The sequence below is a fragment of the Mandrillus leucophaeus genome, unplaced genomic scaffold, assembly GCF_000951045.1.
Source record: "Mandrillus leucophaeus isolate KB7577 unplaced genomic scaffold, Mleu.le_1.0 Scaffold702, whole genome shotgun sequence".
Classification (NCBI taxonomy): domain Eukaryota; kingdom Metazoa; phylum Chordata; class Mammalia; order Primates; family Cercopithecidae; genus Mandrillus; species Mandrillus leucophaeus.
The window spans coordinates 8,294-21,408 of NW_012107609.1; the positions used below are offsets into that span (position 1 = coordinate 8,294).

The 13,115-nt window shown below is 47.7% G+C and overlaps 1 protein-coding gene across 1 annotated transcript; it reads right to left on the reverse strand.

Moving 5' to 3' along the window:
* Nucleotides 1-2,003: 2,003 nt before the first annotated feature.
* Nucleotides 2,004-11,247, reverse strand: CCDC127 (coiled-coil domain containing 127). Its single transcript, XM_011964728.1, has 2 exons — nucleotides 10,779-11,247; nucleotides 2,004-3,198 (listed from the first exon to the last, which is right to left on the reverse strand). The coding sequence occupies exons 1-2, from the start codon at nucleotides 10,897-10,899 to the stop codon at nucleotides 2,537-2,539; spliced, it is 783 nt and encodes a 260-aa protein (XP_011820118.1). The 5' UTR covers nucleotides 10,900-11,247; the 3' UTR covers nucleotides 2,004-2,536.
* Between the last annotated feature and the right edge of the window lie 1,868 nt (nucleotides 11,248-13,115).

Sequence of the window (13,115 nt, forward strand, 5' to 3'; positions counted from 1 at the left end):
GGCAGGAGAATGGCGTGAACCCGGGAGGCGGAGCTTGCAGCGAGCTGAGATCCGGCCACTGCACTCCAGCCTGGGCGACAGAGCGAGACTCCGTCTCAAACAAAAAAAAGAAGGAAGCTAGGCTGACAGCACCCTGGACATTAGAAACAGGATGAGGATTAACAATTCGCCTCAAAAATCATTCACCTACAAAGTAGCTGACTGTATTTTCTTCATTTGAAGACAAACACGGAGTGGTTCCCACGGGACACCCAGCACACCGGACTGCTGCGGTGTGGAGCCTGCACCACTCTTTAGGCAGGGGTCTGACGCATCAGGAAGTACAAACGAGAGGAAGAGTTTCGTCCAGATTTACCGAAAAAATGACTTTTTAGGGGCCGGGTGCAGTGGCCCATGCCTGTAATCCCAGCACTTCGGGAGGCCGAGGGCGGTGGGTCACCTGAGGTCAGGAGTTTGAGACCAGCCTGGCCAATATGGTGAAACCCCATCTTTACTAACAACACAAAAATTAGGTGGGTGTGGTGGCGCACGCCCATAATCCCAGCTACTCAGGAGGCTGAGGCAGGAAAATTGCTTGAACCCAGGAGGCGGAGGCTGTAGCGAGCCGAGATCACACCCCTGCACACCTGCCTGGGTGACAGACAGAGATTCCCTCTCAAAAAAATAAAAATAAAAATGAGTTTCTCAGATAAAGCGATGGTGGTAGAGCAGAAAGACACGCTAGCAGCCACTGAAGAGGAGCATCTGAGCACCCTTACAGGGCGTGGGTGCCGAGAGCAGAGCCTGCGGGAGGCCCGTGTCTGTTGCCGGCAGCGCATGTCGGCTCTGAGCCCGCCTCTGCCGTGCTCACGGCATTCCAAGGATTTCAAACAATGCACGAGTGCAAAGCGTGTACAGCTCAGGGTGTAGTAACATGCGTTCCAGGAATAGTGGCCCTCACACTGCCACGTGGGTTCTATAAGCTTAGGATTTTTAACAGTTTGTCCTATTCCTGTACAGACAGGCAGGCGGGGAGAACACAGCCCTTGAAAGCAGATGGACAACGCTGCTCCCGCTTCTGCCTGGCCACAAACTATCCAGTAACTGCACACAGGTTACTCTTGGTTCTGGAGAAAAGGTGCCTGGGCTCAGACTGGCTCCAAAACCACTACCTGCGTGGCCTCAGGCAGCTCAGCTCTTCCATGCCTCCGTAAAGTGAGGTGCGTGGGGACGAATTCACACAGCAGGCCCAAGGCTGTGTCCTACCAGGGCCTGTGTGCAAGGCTGGCCCTTGACTGACATCTGGGAACTCGGATTCTGGGCGAGTTCCCAGCACCATTAACTCCTACAAGTGGCTCTGTGCCCACAGTGCTTGTGCACCTGGCACAGACCACACCAAGCCCACCCTCCTTCTGGACAAGTCGGGAATTTCCACACAGGCCAGGCAGGGGGAACCATGTGACCAGCCCTTAGCAAAAGCCCAGGTGCTGAGTCTCCAGCGAGCTTGTTCTTACAGTCAGGTGTGTCCTGTGTGACTCCAGGGAGTGGCCCCTGGGGCGCCCTGCACGTGGCTCCTCTGAGCACCACCCACACACCCTCTCCCTTTGCTGATTCTGCTTTGTGCCGAGTACAGCCCTGTGCTGAGTCCTGTGAGATCTCCCAGCAGGTCATGCAACCGGGGGCTGGCCTTGGGGCACCCCCATAAAGAATAATAGTAATACCTACTTCACAGGATTAGACTGGGGATCCCATGAGCGAAGAGGTTACAGGCTCAGTTCCCACCAGCTATGTGTGACACGGGGCGGTAATACCTGTCTACCACGTCGGTTGCAGTAAACAATGAGATAATATATATAAAAATATTTTGTAAAGAGTGAAGAATTACACAAATAAAAAGTGGCATTATTACTCATAAATGGCAAGTATTTTTGAGTATATATCATTGCTAATAAATATCTGCTTGCTGAACACAGACACAAGCCAAATTCCAAACACAAATTAGGTACCAACTGGATACAAGAAACTCTTGGTGTTTCCTTCCCCTTTATGGGAAAGAGATCTTTAAAATAAAAAACCTTGATAATATAATATTACTACTTTCTATTATCATCTGTTATGCAGTTCTACACATTATCTGACAAATTCTTAATGTAATCTGGTGAGAGAAAAATAATTTGAGGAGAAAGTATTTAGGGAGTGATGAAACACAGAAAAGTACTTGTGGTAAGGACCCGTATTGTATTTGACTTTTTAAAAAACCATTTTTACCCTGGAGCTAAAATACGAGGTTACACTGTTCTGCTTGATATAATACGGGCAGCTTACAAATGCTTCAGGGAAACCACATCCCCAGCAGCTGCAGAGCGTCAGGAGGAAACCCTCTGTCTCTGAGGCTTCGGGCACTTCTGCTCCGAGGGTGGCGGGAGTGGAGGTCGCTGCTGAAGGGTGGCGGTGTGGCCATGGCACAGGCAGCAAGGGACAGACGACGCCAGAGGCCCAGAAGGCTCATGACTGCCTGGCCTCATGTCACTAAAAGCAGTTTTATTTCATCCTTGTCTTACTTTTCTAGTATGGCTTCCTCTACTCTCTTAAACTTCTTTAGTTCCACAACTAGTTCCCAGTATCTGAGATAGAGCCACATGAGTCTGCCATTCTGGCGTTTGTTGGTGTTCCAGACTTCACCACAGTATGTATCGTGCTGAAATATGTCGGTGAGACCGGCTGCCATCTCTAGGTCCGCGGCAACGGGGTCGACGGACGCTCGCACCAGTAAGCTCTTCTCTAGCTCCAGCCGCTTGCTGCGAGGAAGAAACAGACTGCAGTAGATGTTCTGTCTTTCCGTGAGAACAGCTTCAAACTCTTTCAGCAAAAGCCTGGCTCTCCTTTGCCAGTTTTCTTCCTTTTGCAGGCAGCTCAAATACGCATTTCTCAAAGGCTGCACCTGCCTTTTTTCTTGCATCACCTGGGCCCGTTCCTGTTCCAGAAGCTTCTTCTCTTCTACCAACTTGCGCCCCTGAGAGATAAGGGCTTCTCGATAACTAGCTGTTCTGTTCTGTTCCTTTTCGAGTTCCAGGGACAACTGAGCAACAGCACGCCGATTTTCTGAGATCATGGCATGGTACTTGGCTTCCAGATCCTGTTGAAAAGCAGTAGTTCTCTGACGGCAGGCTTCTCTCTCTTTTTCTATTTCTTTCTGGGATTCCCTAGACCAAATCCAACCTGACATGAATGGAGAAAAATACACAAAATGAAAAAGTTAGGGCTGAAGTTCTATAATTTTCACTTAAATCATAAGGCAGCTAAGGATAGCATTTCAATAAAAGCTTAAGACCTCAGCTGTACCAAGATCGCTTCTGTACAAAAACGTGTCACAGGCCAGGTTCTTATATTAAAATCAGGCAAGGGCTGGGTGACCAAACGATCCTAACTCTAACCCTTTCCATCTTCTAATTGTTTGTTGCTAAGAAGATCTACCACTGCTTTTTTCTCCTCTCAAACTCACCACCGTTTGCCTGCTCTGGCTCTAGTACAACTGGCAAAGTTTAAAATATTTGGGGTCGGCTTCAACTACCGTTGGCCGGGTTCTTATAAAAGTTGTATTTAGCTTTGCCTGGTGGCAACGAGTAAACGGCCTGAGTTTGAGACACTGCTTACGTTCTGATAAGGACACTTGAAAATAAAGTGGGTTAAAAAGTTTAGCCTCAACACACAGTGGGCTTCTTTCCTCAAACTGGAGACTGCCGGAATCTCACAAAAACAGGACGGGGACTGCTGGGAGGCTGGAGTGGGCATTGCCCGGCTCTGCCCCTCACACCAAAGAGCAGCAGGGCTGGCCTGCACTGCAGAGAAACCCAGTGCCTCTAAGACCTGATGACCCACAGAGCCTGCCGGCCAGCGTGCACCTGGCTCCAGATGGAGTCACCGACTCTTTGCCCGTCCCACAAGTAAGAGTTGGGTGTGTTTCAACAATAAAAAAATGACCGTGCGATAATAGTTCTATCCACATTCCGAACTGATGCTATTGCTCAATAATTTCATACATGTTAGAGCAACTACTGCTAAGTCGCAGTTTTTCCAAATAGCGATGCGTTCTGCTTGGACATTCTAAAAGCAGCACGGAATTGAGTCCTCTGGAAAACAGGATTGTATGGCAAATTTTCAAAGCCCAAGGCCCCAAAAGCCACTGAAAGCAGCAGTGTGGGTTCCCTTGTGCGCTTCTATCCTGCAACCCATCCCCCACTAACCACTCTGTGGAAATCGCTCGTCCATAGCCCCTTCTAGAACCACTGGAGTTTCCATCCGCTTGCATGGTTCTCTTCCTCCTTTCGCTGCTTCCCCCAACCCAGGTGGCGTCCTTGACATTCAATTCTTTTCTCCCAGGTCATTAATGGTCACCTTTTTCTCCTGGGTCATTAATGGCCTTTGTGGGAGCAATTCCATGACAGCAAGATTTCCATTAGCCTGAAAGCCAGTCTCCCTTGGATATGCTGTTGACACCTCACTGCGTAAGCACAAAACCAAACTCATCCTTCCTCAACCAAAAATAGCTGCTAGTCCTACTTCAGATGACAACTCAAACTCATGTCATCTTTATCTCCTCCCTTTGACAAGAGCTCACAGGCAGAGGCCTGACCAGGAAAGAAGCTGCTACAATGTCACTTGATGAGCACTGAGGGGTTTGCAAAGGTATGTGAGGAGAGAGAAGGGAAGGCTCGTGTGGTTTTGGTGAAGTCAAGGAAGGCTTCATAAAAAGGTGAATGAACAAAGTCTGGAAGGCTGAGCAGGAGCTGCAAGGAAGTTACCTGAGGTCAAATGAGCAGGGCAGGCGAGAGCCTTGGAGAGCGAGAGGTTCCAGGAGCCAGATGTGCCTGGGGATGGGGCTTACGTCAAGGAGAAGCTGGCGCTGCCTTTGGAGAGTCACAGGTGCCAAATGAGAGGGGCCCCCAGGAGACCCGGACAAGGAGCACGGGATGTGCTCTGCAGCCATGAGGAGTCAAAGGAATTAACGTGACTTAAGAGCATCCAGGAGGTGTGGAGGGCTGGAGGTGGGGCTGGGAGAGGTGGGGCCAAATCAAGAGGAGACAGGCAGCTGCTCCCAGATACAATCTGGGGGCGATCTCAGTCAAGTCACATCGACCAGTAAAACCACTGGAAAACTAACACAGACAATGATGCATACAGTTAATCATCAGACCCCACCACACAGGCTGTGGTTATTGGGAAGTTTGGGGCTGGATGGGGAGCCAGGCAGGGGAGGCTGCAGGCAGCTTTGCAGAGGAAAATGTGGCACGACAGGCTGGGCGTCAGGAAAACCTGAATTCCGAGTCTGACCCGACAGACGCCTCATGACTCTGGGCACATGCGACTTTTCAAAGCCTCAGTTTCAGGTGGGACTCCTGCTTCTGGGAAGACGGAGTAGACGTCCTCCCTATTCTTCTAAGAAAACTAAGAAGACACAGTAGACGTCCTCCCTATTCTTCTTCTAATGGAACTAAAAATCCTGGACTTCATCGATAAAACAAGATGACTCTGAAAGGTAGAGAGAAGGGAGACTGGCTTGGGTCCCCGGGACCCCAGGAACAACATGGGGGCAAGTCCTCTAGATTTTCATTTTGCTTCATAGATCCCAGACTTGGAGCTGAAGACACAGGTAATTGGAAATCTCAACGGGTGCAGACAAAAAAGAAACTCCAACAGAGCCTGCTATCTCAGCCCAGAGGACCATGATAGGGGCCTGGTAAGGGAGAAAACATTCCGACAGTAATCACTCTACATCAGCCAAGTAATACAGAAAAAACTGCGGCCCCCGCTCCCACCCAGCGGCAAACACAGGGTGGGGTCGGGGGGAGCCACATGGGGAGCAGCGCTGAGGCCTTCCCAGCCAGGGGCACCAGTAGAGGCCAGGGGGCTGGAACTCCCACCCTTTCCTCGGGGGCCCACAGGGGCCAGAGGCTGAGTGGGAGCCTGGACTTCTATCCCAACCTAGCGGTAAGGAGGCTGCATGGCCCTTCCCCGGCCAGGGTGTTGTTCAAGAACGCCAGCTAAAACTGAAGGTTTAAATAAAAACCAGTGTTTCATCACGTAACACCCAAAATGCCCAGGTTCCAGCAGAAAATCACTCATAGTACCAAGGGTTAGGACGGGTCATGCTAAATGAACAAAGATGACCAACAGATGCCAATAGCCGGATGAGAGACGGGACTGACGAGGACTTCAGAGCAGCCGCCATGACAGAGAGTCAACGAAAACAAACAGAAGACATAAAGAAGAACCAAATGAAAATTCTAGAACTGAAAAACAGAACAACTGGGAGAAAAACTGGAATGATGGACTAGACATGGAGAAGCAAGAGCAGCGCACCCCGGGCAGAGGCTCAGGACTCCCCCGTGAACACAGGAGCAATCCTTTGCAGCCTAGCCACAAACATAATTCCACAATATGTAAAAGGAATTCTACAGCATGGCCATGGGGGGATTGCTCCAGAGACAAAAGGCCGGTTCAATATTCAAAAATCAATGTAATCTAACACATTACTGGCCGGGCGCTGTGCACTTTGGGAGGCCAAGGCGGGCGGATCACGAGGTCAGGAGATCGAGACCATCCTGGTTAACATGGTGAAACCCCGTCTCTATTAAAAATACAAAAAAATTAGCCAGGCGTGGTGGTGGGTGCCTGTAGTCCCAGCTGCTGGGTAGGCTGAGACAGGAGAATGGCGTGAACCCGGGAGGTAGAGCTTGCAGTGAGCCGAGATTGCGCCACTGCACTCCAGCCTGGGTGACAGAGCGAGCCTCTGTCTCAAAACAAAACAAAACAAACAACTAACACGTTACTAAGCTGATGAAGAAAAATCACATGATCACATCAATTTAAACCAAAAAAAAGGACCAAATTCAACACCTATTCATGAAAAACAGGAATACAGGGGAGTTTCCTTGACTTGATAAACAGCATCCACAGAAAACCTGCGGCTGACACTGTACTTAGCTGGGAGAGGCTGAGTGTGTTCTCTCTGGTCAGGGACCATCTGACAGAGTCCCAGAAGTTCCAGCTACCACCGGAAGGCAAGACAAGAAATCAAAGGCAAACAGGCTGGAAAGAAGAAATACAACTAAAGTCTTATCCCTTATAACAAAATTAACTCAAATGGGTAAGTGCTTAAATGTAAAATGTAAAACTAAAACTCTAGGGAGAAAAAACCTTCAGGATCTAGGGCAGAATTCCTAGACTTTTCACAAAGAGTAGAGTTCATAAAAGGAAACGATGAGAAGCTGCCCCTCATCAAAAGTACCACTTTTACACTGCAAACGCCCCTCTGAAGAGAATGTACAGACAGGCTACAGACTAGAAAAGGATACTTGCAAGCCACATATGCAACTAAGGACTAGAACCTAAGACATATTAACAACTCTCAAAACTCAACGTTAAAAACAAACAGTCTATTAGAAAATGGCTGAAAGACAAGAATACTCATTCCATCAGGATATGCTGATGGCAATGAGCACGTGAGGAGGTACTCGACGTTGCACACTTGAGCCACGATGAGAAAAGATGCTCAACACTGCAAAGTAGAGCCATGACAAGACAGCACCGCACACCCATCAGGATGGGCAGACAGGACAGCAGTGTGAGCATGCTGAGATGTTCGACGTCGCACACTGGAGCCACGATGAGACAGCACCGCACACTCATCAGGATGGGCAGACAGGACAGCAGTGTGAGCACCAAATGCCAACCAGGAGGTGGAGAACCCGATCAGCTCTGCATTGCTGGTGAGAACCTAAAACGGTGCAGCCACTTGTGAAACATTTCAGCCCTTTCTTAAAAAACTAAACGTGCAACTTCCATAACACCCAGTAATTTCATTTCCCAGAGAAATGAAAACTTACATTGACACAAAAACCTACACAAGAATGTTTATGAGAGCTTTATTCATAACAGCTGAAAACCGGAAAGGACCCAGATGTCTTTCAGTGGTTAAACACACTGTGGTATGCCCATGTCATCAAACACCACTCAGCAATGAAAATATCTATGAACTACTGATACAGCAACAATCTGCACGGACCTCAGGGGGTTACGCTGAATGAAAAAAGTCAACCCAAAAGGTTATATACCGTTTGATTCCATTTATATAACATTCTTGAAATGACGAAGTTCTGGAGATGAAGAACAGATCAGCAGTTGCCGGGGGCTGTGGAGGGAGGGCAGAACACAGGGCAGCACGAGGGGCCCGGGATTGGGGGATCTTGACGGCATCCTGGCAGATGTCTTGGCTGTGACACTGCACTGTCATGTTGCAGATGCTTCCATTGGGGAAAGCTGGGTAGAGGGTACATGGGCTGTCTGTATTACTGACGACAACTGCATGTGACTTACATCACCCCAAAATAAAATATTTAATTAAAAGAAACTGAGTTGGGCCCCGTGAACTCAACCAGTCCCTTTCAGCTCTAAGACCATGTGTTTTCTAGGTCAGGAGAGGAAACGGGAGGTACAGGAACGCTAGAGGGGAGAAAGCATGGAGAGATGGGAAAAGCACGGAGACAGAGATGGGGAAAGGGGAATCAGGAAGACCGAGAGGAGAGAGATGGGGAAAGGGGAATCAGGAAGACCGAGAGGAGAGAGATGCGGAAAGGGGAATCAGGAAGACTGAGAGAAAAGGGGGGAAAGCAGAATGACAGAGGAGGTGTGAAGAGAGAGAAGCCCACTGGAGCGCTGAAATACTGAATAGTCTCCCAGGGGAGCTACTCAGGGTAAGAATTTCTCCAGGGACTGCTCTTTCAGGCAAGCACAGTTACACACATTTCTATGTTATGTTAAGTAAAAATCTAGTAAATGGCCTGGGCACAGTGGCTCACGCCTGTAATCCCAGCACTTTGGGAGGCTGAGGCAGGCAAATCATGAGGTCAGGAGATGAAGACAATCCTGGCCAACATGGTGAAACCCTGTCTCTACTAAAAATACAAAAATTAGGCGGGCGTGGTGGTGGGTGCCTGTAATCCCAGCTACTCGGGAGGCTGAGGCAGGAGAATCACTCGAACCAGGGAGTCAGAGGTTGCAGTGAGCCGAGATTGCGCCACTGCACTCCAACCTGGCGACAGAGCAACACTCCGTAAAAAAAAAAAAAAAAAAAATCTAGTAAATGTAGTAAGTGATCAGGACTGGCTTCTCATCAATAAATCAATCAATGGCACTTATGAAGTATTCATACATCTGCCTCTTCTTCTAGACTACGCTCCTGTGTGCAACAGAACCTCAAACACACCATAACACACCTTTGGAGAATCCTTACAAGAATGCCAAGTTAACAATTATCTCTCACCACACTACCTCAGCAAAAAACCAAGAAGAAAAAATAAAATATTCTTCAACCCTTTTCAGGGACAGAAAGCATCATTTCAAAAGTCCAAGAAGGGGAGGTAAGAATTTCAAAAGTGAAAGTTATCATGAAAGGCTATAAAAGCTAGAGATGAGTCTGAAAAACAAATGGAAAATGAGTCACTTCAGGGCCTCTCCCAGCCTCAAAGCCAATTAATTATTACATTAGTAAGAGTAATTTTAAGCCTTCCAATCCACTCACCCTAGCCACAGGCAACAGCAGCCTCTCCAAGTGTTAAGTGTTTTTTTTCCCAAGCCTGCAGGCGGGTGAGCTTTTCACATGGCAGCCCCTTAGCATTGGATGTGGACCTGCCCTGTCTTTCACCAAGAAGCAAGCACTGTGCAGATCACTGAGTCATAAAAACCACCTGCTCTTACCAGCCTCCTCTTCCTCTACAGCAAAACTCCTGACCTGAGACATGGAAGCAGATAAAAAGCCTCTACGTAAAATGTACCACTACAGCTAGAGGGCAGTTTTACCTTTCTTCCATTCAATTACTCAGTCTCTCATGTTCCTAAATGCCAGCCCAGAACCATGGAACCTGAAGAAACACAAAACGCACTCCTCTGCATCAGTGAATTGATTGTGTGGTGGGGATATAAGTCTGCATGTGACTGACAGGTCCCCAACGTGGTGCCAAGTCAATCTAAACTAGAGAGAATTTCTGGTCAGGCCAAGCAGAGATTTCCTGGATGAAGTCTCCGAAGATTGATTTCCTAAACATTAAACATCACTGGTTTTCCAAAACTGGTTTTCTTTTTTTGTTTTTTTTAAACCCTGTTGCCCAGGCTGGAGGGCAAGTGGTGCCATCTCCACTCACTGCAGCCTCGACCTCCCAGCTCCACTGATCTCCCCACCTCAGCCTCCTGAGGAGCTGGGACTACAAGTGTGCATGGCCACGACTGGCTAATTTTTGTATTTTTGTAGAGATGGGGTTTTGCTGTGTGGCTCATAACGGTCATGCGATCTGCCTACCTGCGCCTCGCAGAGTGCTGGGATTACAGGTGTGAGCTACCACGCCCAGCCCACTGATTTGCTTTACACCCATTTTTTCCCTCATCAGTCCTTATGAAGGCACCTGAAACAAGGAACCGCCCCCCCCGAATTGAGAGCAGCAAAGCCTTGAGAGGGAACTTAGTTATTAAAACCCACCCCACACAAAATGCTTCTAAACGCCTTGGCTGACTTAATCCTTGCAATGTGCTGAGGTTAAGTATGATTCTCCATCTCCTGTGAACAGGAAAACTGAGGCTCAGAGGTTAAATGATTGGCCCACGGTTCACTGCATGGGATAAAACTCAGCTGTCCCTGACAGGTCCCAAAGTCACGGCCTTCAGGCTCCCACATCATGCTGCCTCCCTCACCGGGGCTCCACACTCTCAGCCTGGAAAACATGAATTTTAAGAAAACCATGACTTACGAAAAGCAGCCAGTCCCAGCATTGGAACCAACAGGGCATAATTCCATCTGCTTCCATCACCACCATCCGCCCTGGAATTAGGCCGGATATTCCAGTTTGGGGGATCATTGAGGTTATTCATGGAGATATACCTTGAAGTAAAGAATAAAAACGTTAACTAGTTTTATTCAAGAAATGTTTTTCAGTTTTAACTATGTGCTGCACAGCACTGAGGCCGTACGGGATTCAAAGAAGGAAAAAACAAGACCAGGGTCGGGCGTGGTGGCACACACCTGTGGTCCCAGCTACTCGGGAGGCTGAGGCAAGAGAATGGCCTGAACCCGGGAGGTGGAGGTTGCAGTGAGCCAAGGTCACACCACTGCACTCCAGCCTGGCGACAGAACGAGACTCCGTCTCAAAAACAAACAAACAAAAAAACCAAGAACTTAGATGAAAGTGACTCACAATCTGGTTGGGGAAAGTGGAGAAAACAGACATGTCTTAAGCATCTGAAGTGCAGGTAGAATCAGGTAAGTTCTCTAGTACAAATATGTTTAAATGTATGGCTGCTGCGATGGTTAATTTTGTATGTCAACTTGACGTACCACGAGGTGCTCAGATACATGGTTAAGCATTATTTCTGGGTGTGTCTCTAAGGGAGTTTTTGGGTGAGATTAGCATTGGAACCTTTAAACCAATTCCTTACATCTCTCCCCTCTATTGGTTGTTTCTCTGGAGAACCCTCATACAGTTGTATCAAAGATACAGAATCAATTCGAAAAAAGTGGGCTCACACCAGACACTTTCATATGAGCTAGGGTTTGAAGAGCGAGCAGCATTCCGACAGGCAGAGAAAGAAGGAAAGGGTCTTCTGATCAGAAGGAAGACTGTGAGGAAGGCAGGGAGGGGTGATGTGGTGGGGAAGGTGCAAACAGTGCTAGAAGCTTCTCAGGCCTCCTGGTGTGGTGGTGATGAATGCAGAGATGACAGAGCTCTCTGCTTCGGGCTCAGCATGCACCCTCCATAGCAAGGCTGGGGGGCTAACGTTAATAAGAATTTACTAATTTACTGAGTACCTACATGAGGTTGCACGTTTTCACAAAGTAGAGTCACTTTAAATTTGTTTACATGTGACCTCCACAAATACACACGATTACAAAATAGTCAAGGGATGTATAATAAACAAGAAATCCAATCCAATTTCTGAAAACTTTTCATGGGATTTTCAACAAATATTTAACATCTAAAGATAGAAAATTATGATAAGCAATAAAGATATGACAAAAATATGTCTCAGAGCTTAATACTAACGGGTTTGTGGTAATTATAGAATTAAAAAATTAAGGCCAGGCACGGTGGCTCACGCCTGTAATCCCAGCACTTTGGGAGGCTGAGGCAGGTGGATCACCTGAGGTCAGGAGTTTGAAATCAGCCTGGCCAATATGGTGAAATACATATTTCACTCTACTAAAAATACAAAAATTAGCTGGGCCTGGTGGCGGTGGCCTGTAGTCCCAGCTACTTGGGAGGCTGAGGCGGGAGAATCTCTCTTTTTTTTTTTTAGACAGTCTTGCTCTGTTGCCCAGGCTGGAGGGCAGTGGCGTGATCTCCGCTGTCCGCGGGAGAATCGCTTGAACCCTGGAGGCGGAGGTTGCAGTGAGCTGAGATCGCACCATTGCACTCCAGCCTGGGCAACAAGAGCGAAACTCCATTTCAGACAAAACAAAACAAAATTAGATAGATAACTAAGCCAGCACCAAAACTGCATAACTAAAAAAAAGTCTAGGAGGTACTATGTCCATTCCCTGCAAGCCAATAAAGGCCACGTCTGGGGCATACATCCAAGAAAATAATCCTAAAGATGAAGTTACGGTCACAAATATGTTCTGTACGGTGTTATTTATTAAGAGCAAAAATGGGAAACAACCCAAATATCAATAAAATGGGACTGAACCATTGCAAATTTACTAAAATAACTCAACATTGTTAAACATCTCGCATAAGAGGGATTTTAATAATTTAAAGTGAAAAGACAGGAAACAAAATTACTAATGATTATTGGTTTATTTTTCATGCCACTTCATTCCACAAAAAGGTTTCAGATATCTTACAAAAAGACACACTAGAAATATTAAAATACTCTCTGAACCTGAAGCAAAATCAGGGTAAGCTAGCAGAAAGGCGTATAAGCCAAAGGGATCTACGCATCTTTAAAAGCTGACCACGGCCCTGCGCGGTGGCTCCGCCCCTAATCCCCGCACTTGGGGAGGCCGAGGAGGGAGGATCGCTTGAGGCCAAGAGTTTGAGACCAGCCCGGGCAACACAGCAAGATCCCGCCACTACGAAACATTCAAAAAT